This window comes from Aquarana catesbeiana, linkage group LG09 (assembly GCF_042186555.1).
Source record: "Aquarana catesbeiana isolate 2022-GZ linkage group LG09, ASM4218655v1, whole genome shotgun sequence".
Lineage (NCBI taxonomy): Eukaryota > Metazoa > Chordata > Amphibia > Anura > Ranidae > Aquarana > Aquarana catesbeiana.
The window spans coordinates 272,824,075-272,840,689 of NC_133332.1; the positions used below are offsets into that span (position 1 = coordinate 272,824,075).

A 16,615-nucleotide genomic window follows, 5' to 3' on the forward strand; every position below is an offset into this window, starting at 1 on the left:
CGATTACATGGCCTACCCAAGGTTCTCGTCTCGGACAGGGGTAGCCAGTTTGTATCCAGGTTTTGGTGAACCTTTTGTTCAGTTGGGAATTCAGCTTTCCTTCTCTCCTGCGTATCACCCGGAGTCTAATGGGACCGCAGAATGAGCCAACCAGTCCTTGGAGTAGTTTCTACGTTGCTATATTTCTGACCATCATAACTGGTCAGACCTCTTATCTTGGGCGAAGTTTGCTCACAATAGTGCCGTTAATTCCGCTTCCTGATTGTCCCCATTTATGGCGAATTATGGTTTCCAACCATCCATGTTACCTGACTCATTTGTTCCTCATAGCATTGCTGCATTAGAGGAGCATCTCTATGGTCTTTGTTCCACTTGGGTACAGGTTCAAGAGTCCTTGCGACGTGCCAATGATAGGTACAGTCTCCATGCTGACTGCAGATGCTTACCTGCGCCTTCCTACGAAGTTGACTTCCTACGAAGTAACTTTTCTATATATTTCTTGATTTGTTTGTAATTATTACAATCTATTCTATGTTGCACTATAGATATGGCTCTCCTGAGGAAGCGGTGAAAACCGCGAAACCGGTCGAGAATCAAAGCTATATATGTACCTACCATCATTATTGGGTGCAATCCATATGGTTGTATATACTGCCTCTGCTTTGAACTGCAACTGTATGTGACACTGTAATAACCTTTTTATATTGTTCCTATTAAAATTGAATTTTTATCAAACTGTTATTTTCCTCCTTTCCGTTCCCTACTGAATACCCAGTTACACCGAGTACCGCAATAGTCCCCCTTTCCCGTGTGGTGGGTTGAGACATCGGCCGACAGGAGCAACTAACTGCGGCCGTTCCCTACCCCCCTGCCTCCCTTTGTATTTGACATTTGGGATGATGGTACTTTTATCTTGTAATTTAGTTCCTTTAACTTAGGCGCTCTTCTCTATAGAGGGTAATGGTAAGGCTGTAATCTTGCAACCTTTGACTCCGTGTCCCCACAGTTTATTGGGCCTTTATGTATTAAACGCCGGATTAACCTAGTGGCTTACACTTTAGACCTTCCTTCTAATATGCGTATCTCCAATGTATTCTATGTCTCCTTATTAAAACCTTTGGTGTGCAACAGTTTCACCACCTCGGTGCCACGTCCTCACCCAGTACAGGTTGAGAACCATGAGGAGTATGAAGTTCAATCCATCATTGACCCCATAGGTTCCGTGGGCACATACAATACCTGGTTCATTGGAAAGGGTACAGTCTGGAGGAGCGCTCTTGGGTCTCATCCTCGGACGTACATGTCCCTGTCCTCTTCCATGCTTTCCATAGACATTTTCCCCTCAATCCTGGTGGCCCTCCGAGAAGGATGGGTCGTTGAGGAGGGGGTATCGTCAGGGCTGGGCTCAGCCCTCCCTTCTCAGAGCTCAGGCTGCTCAGTTGTCGGTTAATTACCAGCACTCTTCATTCCACAATAACTCACCTGATGATCATATCCTGCTTGTTCAACAGCCTGCTGGCTATTTAAGCTGCTTGGATCAGATCTCCTGTGCCTTCGCCTTGGTCAACATATCTAGAGACTCTCTGCTGGTTTCCTGTTGAAGACTTGCCTGTCTGACATCCCTTCTGGTTCCTGATCCTGTCTGCTGCTCTGACTACGCTGATCGCTGACTCCCTGATTTCCTGGCTTGTTCTGAACTATGCTGATCTCTGGCTCCCTGATTTCCTGGCTTGTTCTGACTACCTGATTTGGTTACCGAACCCTAGCTGTTTTGACTACGTTTACTATTTGTACCATTTTTACCACTTTGTACCATTTTTCACCCTGCAATCACCCCATGATTCATGTAAGGCAAGGATGGCGTTTGGATTTTGGGTATTGTGTTTGAGGTGATGCTTCATGTTATACCCTAAATATTGTTGTCATGAAGCATAGTCTATAATGTGGACTTTAGGGTGACCCTATTACTACAGGATTGATAGTAAAATATAGTACTTACCATTCTGGTGACTCATATATGAATATCTGCTCCTCCTGCCACAAGCTATGGTTTATCCTGCCATCTCATATGTCCTGTAGTGACATACAGAGGGAAAGAGAAACCACAGTGTTTGCAGGAAGAGCAGGTATTCACACACCCAGAAGTGTTGAATACCTGTGGTGGCTGTGAGTCTGCAATGCATTGGAGTTTTAAAAAATACAGCTTGCTTTTATGACAGGGTCACTTTAAATCCCATGATAAAAAAAATCACATTAAAAAATCGAGTTTAATAGGGAAATTTTAAGTTTCAACCTGCATTCTTTCCTTACAGATCAGGCTTTTCTACAGTTTTTTGGAGATGAATTTCTGCGTTTACTCCTTACAAGATTTATATTTTGTTCAGCAACACTTAGAATGCATAAAAGTTTCAAGGTAAGGTTTTGGGACATTTGTTGTATATGGCAATTGCATCTACTTGCATTACATTGTTTTCTGCAAAGGTAATGTTCTTGTGGATACTAGGTACAGAAGAGCCTGCATTGTTTATATTGTATTGCCTGCATTCATTTATCAGAAGGGTAAGCATGAGTTCAGACCTAAGGCTCGGACTACTTTTTTAGACTGAAATGAAGACCCAGACTGGCCATAGGGCATGCCGACACTTGCCCAGTGGGCCCGTGCTGCATGTCCTTGCAGGCTCCTTCTCTCGCTACCGCAGGCATTCAGAGGCTGCAGGAGGAAAATGGAGAGATTGATTCTTCTAAATGCAGCTGTTCCTCCTATCCCCCTGTGCTCTCCCCCCCCCCGTGCTCTCTGTCCCTCCGTGCTCTCTGCCCCCTATGCTCCCCAGCCCGCCCCCTGTGCTCTTCAGGCCCTCTAATGCTCCCAGGTGCCCTCTCCAGTTCTCCCGCCCTATGTTCTCCAACCCCCCCCCCCCAGTGCTCTCTGCCCCACTCCCTGCAGCTGCTTGGGGGAAGTGGGGAAGGGGCTGGTGAATATGTCATGGGCTGCTCAGTTCGGCTACTCAGTTTTTCCCAGTCCGGGCCTGCTGAATATACACAGCAGTGCACACTACCCAAATCCTCATACGCAAAAACATATATCATCAAAAAGTCCATATATAACTAAGTGTCCATCAAATCAACTTGTGTAGGTTAAAATTGAAAAAAAAAAACTAGAAAAACTAAAAAAAACTTCATGAAATAAGAGTTCTTCCACTGTGTAAACCAATTTTTTAAAAGTCTTTAGTAAAAGGAGTCACGCTAGGTCTGTCCTTCTAGCTATTTGTTCTATATGTAAGCAATAACCATGAGGAGATGAGACCAAGGGGTGGAGACCTACAAAGCACAGCAGTTTTAATTTGTTTTCACTGTTGAGGACACAAGCACCAGTGTGTTCTTTCTGGTATAATAATTTTTATAGTAAAAGGAAGCCTAGCTGTATAACAGCCGTTCACCCGCGCAGGGGTACAACAAAACAAACATGACTTCCAGACATGGGCTAGAAAAGCTATATGAGCAGTTAACTTTTAAGGAATAAGTGGCCACTGAGCGACCTGGCCGCAGGTCCTCTTATGTCATCTAGGCCCGAGGGCCGATAGAGGGAGCCCATGGTACACTAGTTCGAGCCAAGGGAAGAGGTGCGTATAAGTCTACTGAGCACCCCCAGCTGGGGTCAGGATGAGTGACTAATAACCAGGGAAGAAAAGGGGGAGCTCACCCAGTAGAACAACTCCATGGGAGAAAACACAAAGAGATTGACCTGGAGGCGTTGTGTCATTATTGGCTTGAAAATACTGACTTCACAGAGCCATTGGTGGTTTGGGATGCCTTTAAGGGATGACTGAGGGGGAAATATATTTCCCGCATTGCTAACAGCCTAAAGCAGTCTGTGCAGTCGCTAGGGGAGTTGGAAGGTGAGCTAGGTGACAAGGAGGCTAGATATGTTGCTGCTCCTACCCCCCTCAACTATGGGGCGTGGCAATATGCACTTAGGGCGGTTGAACTTCATAGGTTAGAGATGACCAAGAAATCAATGCTCAGTACGGCCCAACGAGTTTTCGAGCATATATTCGAGATAAAAATGGCAAATTGTTGTCATGGTTGTCTCAAAGGGCAATTTGCTAGTACTCATATTGGGAGTGTCCGGGATGATGGAGGAGTCCCCCTTACGAGCCCTTGCTAGATTTATGCACTACTATAGCTCCCTCTATTCCACTAGGGTGGATTATGAAATATGGGACCTCCGGGCCTACTTGGATGGGGTGGATTTTCCTACCCTGTCCCAGTACACCAGTGAGAACCTAGAACAAGATATTACCCTGGAGGAGGTCCAGATCTCTATAGCCCAAATGCAACCTGGTAAAACCCCCGGAGCAGATGGCATTCCGGTCGAATTCTATTCCATGTACCAAGAACTTCTTGCTCCTAGACTCACCATGCTGTTCGCTCAGTTCATCAAGATAGGGTCATTGCCAGAATCCATGTCCGAAGCTGTAATTGTGTTGGTGCCCAAACCGGGTACGGATCCTGAGGAATGTGCGTCATATCGACCGATTTCCTTAATTAATGTTGACGCAAAGCTGCTGGCCAAGATATTGGCCAACCGCCTGGCACAAGTTCTGGATGAGCTCTTCCGTGTGGATCAGATGGGGTTTATGCCCGGCAAGGGCACCGATATCAATTTGTGAAGGCTTCATCTCAACCTGTACATTCCCCATGATAATGCTGGAACCAGAGTCATTGCGTCTCTGGATGCCGAAAAGGCATTTGACTCGGTTGAGTGGGGCTAACTTTGGCAGGTACTGGATAGATATGGTTTTGGCCCTCAAATTTTGCGCTGACTGCAATTACTCTATCAAAAGCCCTCAGCTTGTATACGGACCAGTGGTGGGATTTCCGAGCAGTTTCCCCTGCAACGTGGCATGCGCCAGGGATACCCCCTTTCTCCCTCCCTTTTTGCCCTGGCGCTGGAACCCCTGGCCATCCTACTTAGGGCGTCTCGGGGGGTGGAGAGACTGCGGATCGGCCCCTTGGGGGAGAAGGTGTCATTATACGCCGACGATGCCCTGTTGTATTTACATGACGCGCACTCTTCCCTGCGGGCTGCTCTAGAGCTCTTTGACGAGTTTGGCCGCTTCTCAGGGGTCTGAATAAATTGGATGACGTCTGTACTTTTTCCCCTAGACCCCATATCGCTGGCCACTGCAGCCACCACCCAACTACAGTGGGTTACTGGTTTTAAATACCTGGGAATTCAGATGAGTTGAGACCCCTCTGATTTTTATGAGCTCAATCTGCACCCCGTGTTACTGCAGCTGAGAGATAGATGTGCCTCCTGGGGGACTCTCCCACTTAATTTGTTAGGGCGTATTAACCTAATCAAAATGTTTTTTCTCCCCAAGTTTAATTATCTATTTAGAAATTCCCCAGTGTGGATTCTGAGCATATTCTTTAAAGAACTTGATAGATGTATTGGGACCTTTATTTGGGGGGTCCACCCCCCAATTGGCACAATTCACCCTATGTCTTCCTGTGAGGTGCGGGGGATTGTCTTTGCCGAATTTTCGGGTATACAACTGGGCGGCCGTGTTGGTTTCGGTCCGCTGGCGGTTTGTCCGCTCCAGGGCCAATGCTGCGGTGTGCCTTGAGGCGGCTCTTTTGGGTTCCCTTGGTGACCTTGGAAACTTAGTGTATAGGGGATCTGGGGCATACGCCGATCTCCCGCTTCCGACTAGGACGACGATCAGGGTGTGGGTGGTTGCTAGGAAGAGGTTTCATAAACCAAACCTGTGGTCGCCTTTAAACCCCTATGGGGTAATCTTAACCTTCCACACTTCCGTACAATCCTGGACCCACAATTCTGGGCAAAGTATGGGGTGAAGTCTCTTCGAGATATCATGCCAGCAGGGACGCTAATGACTTACAAAGACCTCTCAACCAAATTTAATCTACCCAGATGGATGTATTTTCGATATCACCAGTTGCGCCATGCACCAAGAGCACAGTTTCCAGGACCTATCGTCCTTTCCATGGACCCCATAAAGGGGCTTTTGGCTCAAGAATCGCTTTCCAAGCCTTTCTCCTCCCTCTATATGTCACTGCTCAGTTTGGACTCTCCCAGGCTGGAGACGCTGTGGGAGGCATGGAGGACTGATATCCCCACACTAGAGAGGGAAAATCGGAATGACTGTTTTGAGGACGGTTTTGGGTTGGTTATCTCTTCTAGGGATAAGGTGATACAGGCCAAATTTCTTCATAGGGTGCACTACACCACGCAGCGGCTGCGCAGACTGTACCCCCTGAGGGACCCCCTCTGTAATAGGTGTCGACAAGATGTAGGGACATATTACCATATGTTCTGGATCTGTCCTGGAGTGGCTTGATTCTGGGCTGCGGTGTTTGAAGCTATTAATGAGCGCCTCGGGATATCATTAGTTCAGTCTCCAGAGCTTGCACTGCTTGGAATATGGGAAGGCGATCAAAGGCCACGTTATACTAAATTCCTGATTGCTTTCTTACACTACTATGCAAAAAAAACTATTCTTCTTAAATGGAACTCTGCATCCCCTCCCACGATGGCTCTTTGGGAGGATACTATTAACAATGCTCTTCCACTGTATAAAATGACCTATCTGAATAGAAAGTGCCCCAAAAAGTTTGATGGTATTTGGTTGCCTTGGACGGCTTGAGGCTTTGAGAGTTATACTTAAACAACAAGGATAGACCTTTCCCTTCCTTCGCCTGGGCTGCCCTCCGCCCCCCCCCCCTCCTGTCTACTCCCCTTCCCATGCCCGGTGTATTTTGTTGGAAGGCCATTCTGACTCGATTAAACTGATGACTGTTATTTCTATTCTGAAACCCAATTTTAATTTGTGATTATACTCAATGCCTAGGTCCTTGTAACCTCTTTATCATTTTATGTACTGTAACAACTACCATCTGCTTTTCTGTCTTGTAACATGCTTGTTCTTTTATCAATAAGTTGAGATTTTAACCGTGAAAAAAAAAAAGAGATTGACATGACGGCATAACCGTCAGTAAACTAAAATTCCCTAGGTCTAGGTCTGAGGACTATTGCCCCGTACACACGGTCGGACTTTGTTCGGACATTCCGACAACAAAATCCTAGGATTTTTTCCGACGGATGTTGGCTCAAACTTGTCTTGCATACACACGGTCACACAAAGTTGTTGGAAAATCCGATCGTTCTAAACGCGGTGACGTAAAACACGTACGTCGGGACTATAAACGGGGCAGTGGCCAATAGCTTTCATCTCTTTATTTATTCTGAGCATGCGTGGCACTTTGTCCGTCGGATTTGTGTACACACGATCGGAATTTCCGACAACGGATTTTGTTGTCGGAAAATTTTATATCCTGCTCTCAAACTTTGTGTGTCGGAAAATCCGATGGAAAATGTGTGATGGAGCCCACACACGGTCGGAATTTCCGACAACAAGGTCCTATTACACATTTTCCGTCTGAAAATCTGACCGTGTGTACGGGGCATTAGGGTCATGCAAAGATAAGGATGCACCGGATGGGCAGGCAAGGGTCCAGCCTTGGCCTCAAAAGGAAAGGAAACAGAAGAAAAGGAGGAGGGAGGGGTGGAGAAAGGGGGAGGAGTCCTGCAGGTTGGGGGAATTACTTAGCAGACCCTAGGAAAGACCTAAGCTCTCCCGGTGCAGGGTGAGTAGAGCATAAGTCCACCAAGGTGACCACGCTTTAATGAATTTAGAGATAGTCGTGAAGGTTTTTCACGTGCCTGGTGCTAGAAGGCAATGGAGAGAGAGGGCTTCCCTTGCGGCTAAGATCCCCCTTGAGGGTGGAAACAGGAGAGGTCAGGCCCAAAGTAGCATGGGTTGCCTGCTGGACTGTATGCAGGAGGTTCCAGAGTACAGCTGGTGTGCTGGTGTAGAATCAGCAGACAGGTGGCACCTGTGAGGTGTTGCAGGATTCAGATAATGCTAAGACTGGAGCATGGTCAGAAGGAAGCCTAGGTCATGAGCCGGGAGGGTAGCAGAGCAGACGTGGTTAGATGGCTAGCGGGGGTGGAACACAGGAAGCAAACAGGAGACAGGTCAAGGACAAGTTGGGTCGATAACAGGAGACACAGGAATATCACAGAGATAACACACTGGAGGAGCCGAAGATCAACCAGCAACTAAAGCCACTAGCAGACTTCTTTATATAGGCCCATGTGACCTGCTGGAAGAGATGTCTGGTCCTAAAGTCCTTCTCCTGCCATAAGTGCTGGTAGAGATGCTGGGTCCTTGTCCTTCTCCTGCTGTTGGTTTCCTAACAGTGCCCCCCCCCATGACAGGCAGCCTCCGGATGCTCATTTGGGCAATTTTATCTGGGTATTTGGCCCGAAACTCTCGGAGGAGTCTGGGGGCATGTATATTGGCTTCGGGTTCCCAGGAGCTCTCTTCGGGTGGATAACCTTTCCAATTAATTAGGAATTGGGTTTGTCTCCCTCGCTTCCTACAGTCCAGTATTGATCCTACCTCAAATTCTGTGTCGTCTCCAATAGTCACTGGTGGCGGAGGTGGCTCCGCTCTCCCTGGAAATGGATCTGAAACAGTTGGTTTAGGCAACGAGGTGTGAAAGACCGAATAGATCCTATATGAGTCAGGCAGAGACACCTTGAAGGTAGGATTCCCCTTTCGTTTACGATCAAAGTGTTTTTTGTAATCAACTTGGGCTTTCTGTATGGACTCCTGGAGGACCTGATAATTGTTTTGTATGAAAACCAGTCTGTCCTGCAAGGCGGGTACAGTAGTTTCAGGCAGGGTAGCAGGGTGGAATCCATAATTGGCCCAGAATGGGGACTGGTTTGTAGCTCAATGGACAGAGTTATTATAGGCAAATTCTGCCAGTGGGAGCAGGGAGTACCAATCATCAGTTTGAAGTGGGCCATTTTGGATAGTCAGTCTACCGCAACCGGGTTAGTCGTGAATCTTTCAGAGGGAGGAAGGTTAACAATAAAATCCATAGAGATCATCTCCCAGGGGCAATTAGGGGTAGACAAGGGTCTCAATAACCCCCAGGCTTTGGCGCCTTTGCTACGTAGACATATAGACTTGACGTAGGATCTGCAGTCCCGACTAAGGTTAGGCCATCAAAAGGACCAATGAATGAGCTTGTTCGTTTTTGCCATGCAAGTTGGTGGTCGTGGAATGTCCTGAGAACCTGAGACCTTGCTTCCAGCGTGATCTTGTCCTGGTGCCAAAGTAATCCATCCAGGCTCCTTAATTACTCCTGTTCCGATTCGGGGTAAGATGCAGAAGTTTGTTCAATAGATGACTTTAGGCTGGGTTGAATTAGCAAAAGATTTTGGGCAGATAAGATGGTCCTTGGAGGAGCACATTCAGTAGATTCGGGTAACATCCTGGACAGAGCATCGGCTTTTCCATTTTTGGAAACCGGGCAGTATGTCAGGTGGAAATTAGAATAAGGCCCATCTGGCTTGACGAGGTCTTAGGGGTTTTGTAGATCTTAGATATTCCAGATTTTTGTGATTTGTGAAAATCATAATTGGGTGGTTAGCACCCTCCAACAGGTACCTCCATTCTTCGAGGGCGTCTTTAATTTCCAGGTGTTCTCTGCCACCCACATCATAGTTTCTGTCAGCCTGATTCAGCTTCCTGGAACAAAAGGCTACTGGGTGAAGCAGGGCCTTTTGGGCCCTGGAGCTGAGAGAGCACAGCTACTTCGGATGCGTCCACCTTGAGGACAAAAGGGAAGAGCTGGGTCCGGGTGTTGCAACACAGGAGCAGAGGTGGAGAGAGCCTTCAGCTGTTCAAAGGCTGTTTGAGAATCCTGGTTCCAGGATAAGTGTGAGTGTAGGTGAGTGAGCTGGGTGATCGCGATGATAGTCGAGAAATTTCTAATGAATTTCCTATAAAAGTTATTGAAACCCACAAACCTCTGGACCCCTTTCCTGTCAGAAAGTGCAGGCCATTCCAAGATTGCTGAGACCTTCTGAGGATCCATGGAGAATCCCTCAGTGGAGATTGAGTCCTAAGAACTGGATAGATTGTTTCTCGAACTCGCACTTCTCTGCTTTGGCATATAAGCCATGGGTTCTTAAGGTCTTTAACACTTTTCTGACGTGCTCTCGATGGGGCTCAAGTGAGGCTGAGAAAATTAGTATGTCATCCAGATAGACGATTAAGAACAGGTCAAGGTATTCCCTGAAAATGTCATTCACAAAATTTTGGAATGTCGGGGTGGCGTTACATAGCCCGAAGGGCATCACAAGGTACTCAAAGCGTCTAAAGCGTGTTCGGAAGGCGGTCTTCCACTCGTTACCTTCTCTAATACGAACCAGGTTGTAGCCCCCCCCCACCATAAGTCCAACTTTGTGAAAATCTGAGTTATTCAGAACCTTTGGAATAACTCAGAAACAAGAGGGAGTGGGTATCTGTTCTTGATGGTAATTTTATTAAGGTCCCTATAGTCAATGCATGGTCTGTGAGAACGATCCTTCTTCCCCACGAAGAAGATGCCATCTCCAGCAGGCAAAGAGGAGGGGCGGATGAATCCTTTGGCTAGGTTTTCACCTATATATTGTCGGAGGGCCTCCAGCTCCAGCTCGGATAAAGGAAAGATTTGCCCGAAGGGTACTTCTGCTCCAGGTAGCAACTCAATCGGGCAGTCGGACCGATGTGGGGGCAGGGCATCAGCACCTTTCTTGTCAAAGACATCAAGGAAATCAAGGTAGGCCGAAGGGACGGCATGACAGCAATCTAGTGTAGGTTGAACGGAGAGACACACTGAAGAGTTGACAGGCGTGGGGATGCCACATTGTTGGCAGTAGGGAGATGAGAAGATGATTTCTTCCTTTGGGCCAGTCGATTTTTTTCAATTCTTTGTTCCTTTAGTTTCAGGGGTATGCGCAAGTTCTTGGCGAGGGTGATATCCAAGAAACAAATCTGCAGAGAAATGGGGAGAATTACATGAGTGGATACAGTCCCAGATAACTGGAGGTACAAGGGGCGTTGCAGGCTGGACTTACTTGGGTGAACAGGACATCTGAAAGCTCCACAGTAGAGACACAAGTTACCTTATCATCTGCGTGCTCTCTCTTCAGGAGTTAAAGAAGGGCAATTTGCATGGGTTCCCGTCAGAAGTATTGGTAGACTGGAGAACAGAGACTGGGATTGGTCCTGGAACCTTTGGGCCGGAAGCTCTGAGTGCGTTCGGACCATCGCTCCCGCAGCCATCGGTCTAGTTGGATAGAGACTTGGATTAAATTCTCTAACGACGCGGGAGCCTCGATTCCTAGCTAACTCATCCTTGAGAGTCTCGGATAAGCCTTGCCGGAACTGGTATTTCAGGGCGGCATCATTCCACCCGGTATCAGCTGACCACTTGCGAATCTCCACAATATAATCCTCCACCGGTCGTCTGCCTTGTACAAGAGCATGAAGTGCAGACTCGGTGGTAGCAGTCCGCTGTGGAACATCATAAAGGGTAGCCATAGCTTCAGTGAAGGCGGCAACTGAATCCAGTACTAAGTTCTTTTGCTCAAGGAGATTATGAGCCCAGGACTGTGGCTCATCTGATAAGAGTGAGATGATGAGACCCACCTTGATGGTTTCAAGAGAAAGTCTTTGGTTGCAGGGCAAAGTAAAATTCACAGGCATTTTTGAAGGCACTGAATTTCTGTTGGTCACCGAAAAACCGCTCAGGAGTGGGGACTCTGGCTTCCGGAGGGGGTAATCCCACAGCAGGTGTGACTGTAGCAGGAGAATTGGCCATTGGATTGGAGACAGTGGAGCTGGTAGCTTGGTTAGGATCCGCAGGAGTCATGGAGAGAAGGAGTGAAGGCGTCCTTCCAGTTGAAAGTAGCCATCTTGTAAGCTCTGGACTGCTTGTCAAAGAGCCGTCATCTGCTGACATAGGGCCTCTGAAATAAATATTTGGGTGGTTATGGATTCCCCCTATTATAACTATGTATTATTTCCCAAGAAAATAGGAATGCTAACATAAAACACTAAAAGAAAATATTACAGATAAAACAAAAGAACATAAAGATACTTTATGCAAGGTCCTCCTTGAGATGCTGTCTCACCTGTGCTCAATAGAAAGAGGAGCTAATTCCAGGCAGTCAGTACTTTTAAAGCCCACTCAGACAACACCCACTCCCAACCTATCTAGCCATCTGTAGCCAATAAGAATCTTTGAGACAGTCCTTAATGTCTGTCCATCCTCCAGGAAGCATGCTGTAGTGTCCACTAGGGGCAGCATTCGTCCATGAATCACCGCTATTTGACCTGGGTCAAATCTTCAGTGACAGCTGGCCTTTTGATGTTCTGTATCAGGACATTTGAATTCTCACCCCTCTAGGAGGTCTTACACTACCTCACATCAGGGGACCCTCGAAACATCCTGCTAGGATTTTAATTCCCATTCATGACTCTTCGTTATCAACACCCTGCTGGTTAACCTGCTGAATGGCATTCCAGGCTGCCCCCAAGAATGACGCGGCTAGATTTCAGATTTTAACCTTCCAGAAACATCTAATATTAAAACACAAAAACCATGTTGCCTTCCAACATATGCCGCTTTGTGCCTCAAGTGCACATATCACCCTTCTTCAGAAACAGCTCCCATGGAACAGTCCATAACTGTCTTAACGTGTTGTGCTTCCCAACATGTGCAGCTTTGCCCCTGAGTGACATACCACCACCATTCTTCAGCGACAGCTTCCATGGCACCATTCCGTGTCTTCTCCTTTCCAGTATCTTCACGATGGTGCAATACAGGCAAGGGGTGTTCATCCACTCACCATTCACGAACACACAATCAGAGCCACATATTAACCAGCTTTTAGATGCAGAACCTCGAGGAGGGCCTTACTCACCCATATTACTAAACTAAAATACACATATGTCAAACTACACCATCACACAAATCAACCCACTACCATAATATGTAAAGCACATATATATTCGACCCACCAAATTAAGGATTCCACCTCCAACCTCCTTTTTTTGTCAAAGCTTAATTGAACAAGCTGAAGTTAGAAGCTGATTGGCTACCATACACAACTGCACCAGAGTTTGCACTCTCCAGATCTAGTAAATAACCCCTACTGTATATGATCTGTGTATGTGTGTGTGTGTATATATATTAGCATAGACTCTAGCGAATAAAATGGAGATCGTTGCAATACTTTGTTACACCGTATTTGCGTGGCGATACCTCACATGTGTAGCTTGCGTATGCGTTCGCTTCTGTGTGCAAATTCGGAGAGACAGGGCGTTTTAGATATATTATTTTTATTTTATTTTTTTTTATTTTTTGCACTGTCCCTTTAGAAAAGAAAAGTAAAACATTTTTGATCACTTCCTATTACAAGGAATGTAAACATCTCTTGTAATAGAAACGAGCAGGGCAGGGTAAAAAAGACCTCAGATCTCACATTTACACTTAAAAGCAATAAAAAAAAATGTGGGTTTTTTTTTCACAAAAAAAAGGTCACTTTTGGACATGGAACCCCCAAACATTTTATAGAGAATAAAATGGCGACTGTTGGGTGGAAGTGACGTTTGACTTTGCTCTGGTCCTCCAAGGGCATAGAGTCGAGTGGGGGCGATCTTGCCCTCACTCGACTTCCTGCCCATCGCTCCATCGGATTGGATAGTTTCTGCCGCTCCTGATCTCTCGGTTATGTGGCGTAAACAACCGTAAAGGGACAGGAGGGGAGGTGACCTCTCCCACTGCCCATAAAAGTGATCCCGTTGCAAATCCACCGCTGGGACCACTTTTATGTGAAGGAGGATCACCCACTGTGTAAAAATATACCGGGGTTATAGTAGCTAGCTGCTGCCATAACCCTGGTATTTAACGTCAAATAGCGACATATATACACGGCGGGGGTCCAGAAGTGGTTAAACTAGTATTTTTTGCTAGAAAATTACTTATAACCCCCAAACATATATTTATTTTAGCAGAGACCCTAGAGAATAAAATGGTGATCGTTGCAATATTTTGTAACATTTGCGCAGCAGTCTGTCTTTCAAACGCATTTTTAAAAAAATATATACTTTAATGAATTAAAAAAAAAACACAATAGTTACCCCAATTTTTTTGTATAATGTGAAAGATGATATTACCTAGAGTAAATAGATACCTAACATTAAAATTGTGCATGCTCGTGGAATGGCGACAAACTATGGTATTTAAAAATCTCCATAGGCGATGCTTTACATTTTTTTTAAAGGTTACCTGTTTAGAGTTACAGGGGAGGTCCAGTGCAGAATTATTGTTCTCACTCTAACAAGTGCAGTGATACCTCACAGGTGTGGTCTGAACACAGTTTACAAATGCAGGCACAACTTACATACTCTGCGCGTTAGCACGGAGGGATGGGCGCTTATAATTATTTATTTTTTTATTATTTTACTTTTTATTTTTTTACTCTCCCTTTTTATTTTTTTTCACTTTTGTTCCTATTACAAGGGATGTAAACATCCCTTGTAATAGAAATACGCATGACAGATCCTCTTTATTGAGAGATCTGGGGTCAAAAGAACCCAGATCTCTTATTTACATTTAACAGCAAAAGAAAAAAAAATGTTTTTGACATTTTGACTGAAAAATTCTTTATGCCCGAGAAGCAGAAGTAATATCAGAGGTCACTCCAGTCCCCCAAGGGCATAAAGCCGAGTGGCGGCCATCTTGCCCTCACTCGACTTCCTGCCTAGCCATCAGCTGCATCGGAACGCTTCTGGGTTTACTGACGGCTCCGGTAAACCCAGAAACAACCGGGAAGAGGGGGGCATCTCTCCCGCCGCTTCTGAAAGTGACTGTGCCCGCGTGACCACCTTTATCAGTTGGCAAATTGGCCACAGTTAAAAAAAAAATATACTGGGAGCTTATGGCAGCTAGCTGCTGCCATAACACTGGTATTTAACATCAAACTAATGACATACCGTATTTATCGGCGTATAACACGCGCCGGCGTATAACACGCACCCCAAGTTTAGGAGAGAATTTTAAGGAAAAAAACTTTTAGGAGGGAAGTTTAAGGAAAAGAAACTTACATTAAAATGCCCATCAATGCAGCCTCATCAGTGTTCATCTGCAGCCTTGTTAGTGTCATTGCAGCCTTTTCAGTGTCAGTGCAGCTTTGCCCCATTGCAGCCTTGTCAGTGCAGCCTTGTCCCCAGGGCAGCCTTGTCCCAAGTGCAGCCTTGTCCCCAGTGCAGCCTTGTCCCCAGTGCAGCCTTGTCCACAGAGCAGCCTTGTCCACAGAGCAGCCTTGTCCCCAGTGCAGCCTTGTCCACAGAGCAGCCTTGTCCACAGAGCAGCCTTGTCCCCAGTGTCCCTGCAGCCTTGTCCCCGCCGCCGCCATACACATACTAGTACTTTTAAATATGGCGCCGCGGAGTTCAGAGGGACTCGGGGCCGGCGGAAGTGAACGAACGCCGCCGAGATACACATAGCCGAGGGTTCTCGGCTCTTTCCGGCGCCGCTCACAGTCCCGCCCTATGATGGACATAACACAGGTCCAATGGCGGGACTGGGCGTGACTGTTAGCGGCGCCGGAAAGAGCCGAATACACTCGACTATGTGTATCTCGGCTCTGTGATTTCGGCGGCGCTCGTACAGCACCGCCGAGTCCTTCCGAACTCCGCGGCGCCATATTTCAAACTACTCGCTATGTGAATGTCGGCGGCGATCGCCGAAATTCACATTGCGATAGCGGGGATCGGCGTATAACACGCACCCACGACTTTCCCCTGATTTTAAGGGGAAAAAAGTGCGTGTTATACGCCGATAAATACGGTATATATATATATATATATATATATATATATATATATACTGTGGGCAGTCAGCAAGTGGTTAATGTGTTTTACTCAAAGCCTTCTGCGCGACTTCGGGTGAATGGGACACTATCACAATTATTCCCCTTGAATAATGGGACCCAACAAGGTTGCCCACTTTCTCCGTTGTTGTTTGTATTGTCTCTGTAAACTATCCTAGCAACTTTCCGGGCAAATCGAGACATTCAGGGCACTGATATAGCTGAGAAGAAATATCAAGTGCCCAGCCTTTGCAGACAGAACCCAAAAAAAATGCTACCAAATATCCTGGAAGAATTATATAGAGAGATATCTAACATAATGTAGGGAAAAAAGAAATATTAAACAACTTAGTTCACCAGGCAGAATGTAAGGTTCTGAGACCAATTTTCCCATTTGAATAGAAACATTGTGGATTACAATACCTAGGGATAATTTAACCGCATTAAGTACAGAATTATATCAACAAAATTATTGTCCCCTTCTTCAAAAAATCAGGAAGGATTGAAAAAAATATTTGATATTTACAGGAAGTGTGCTGAAAATAAGCAAATGCCAGTAGCCATTTTCTTAAAGCCTATCCAGCTAGTCTATACAAAAAAAGTATGCTATAAACAGATGAATTCCAGTAGCCATTTTCTTGAAGACCGCAAAAATACTAATGAAAACATGTAGTACAGGCTAGGACACAGCTAGTTCACTACAAACAAGTAATATATTAATATGCAAATAAATCAAAACGAGTACAGGTAATACATTTTTATTTAGTCATTTTATATTGTCATACATATGTACTAAGATACAGTATATGT

General features: G+C 45.9%; 1 protein-coding gene across 2 annotated transcripts in view; it reads left to right on the plus strand.

The window, feature by feature from the left end:
• Window positions 1-16,615, plus strand: part of SCAI (suppressor of cancer cell invasion) — a 1,468,821-nt gene that overhangs the window by 1,346,466 nt on the left and 105,740 nt on the right. The window contains exon 16 of one of the 2 annotated variants that reach the window (XM_073600351.1): window positions 2,313-2,413. The exons of the other annotated variant lie outside the window; for it this stretch is intronic. Within the exon in view, the coding sequence (XP_073456452.1) occupies window positions 2,313-2,413 (101 nt within the window). The remainder of the gene's footprint in view (window positions 1-2,312; window positions 2,414-16,615) is intronic. 2 annotated transcript variants of the gene reach the window in all.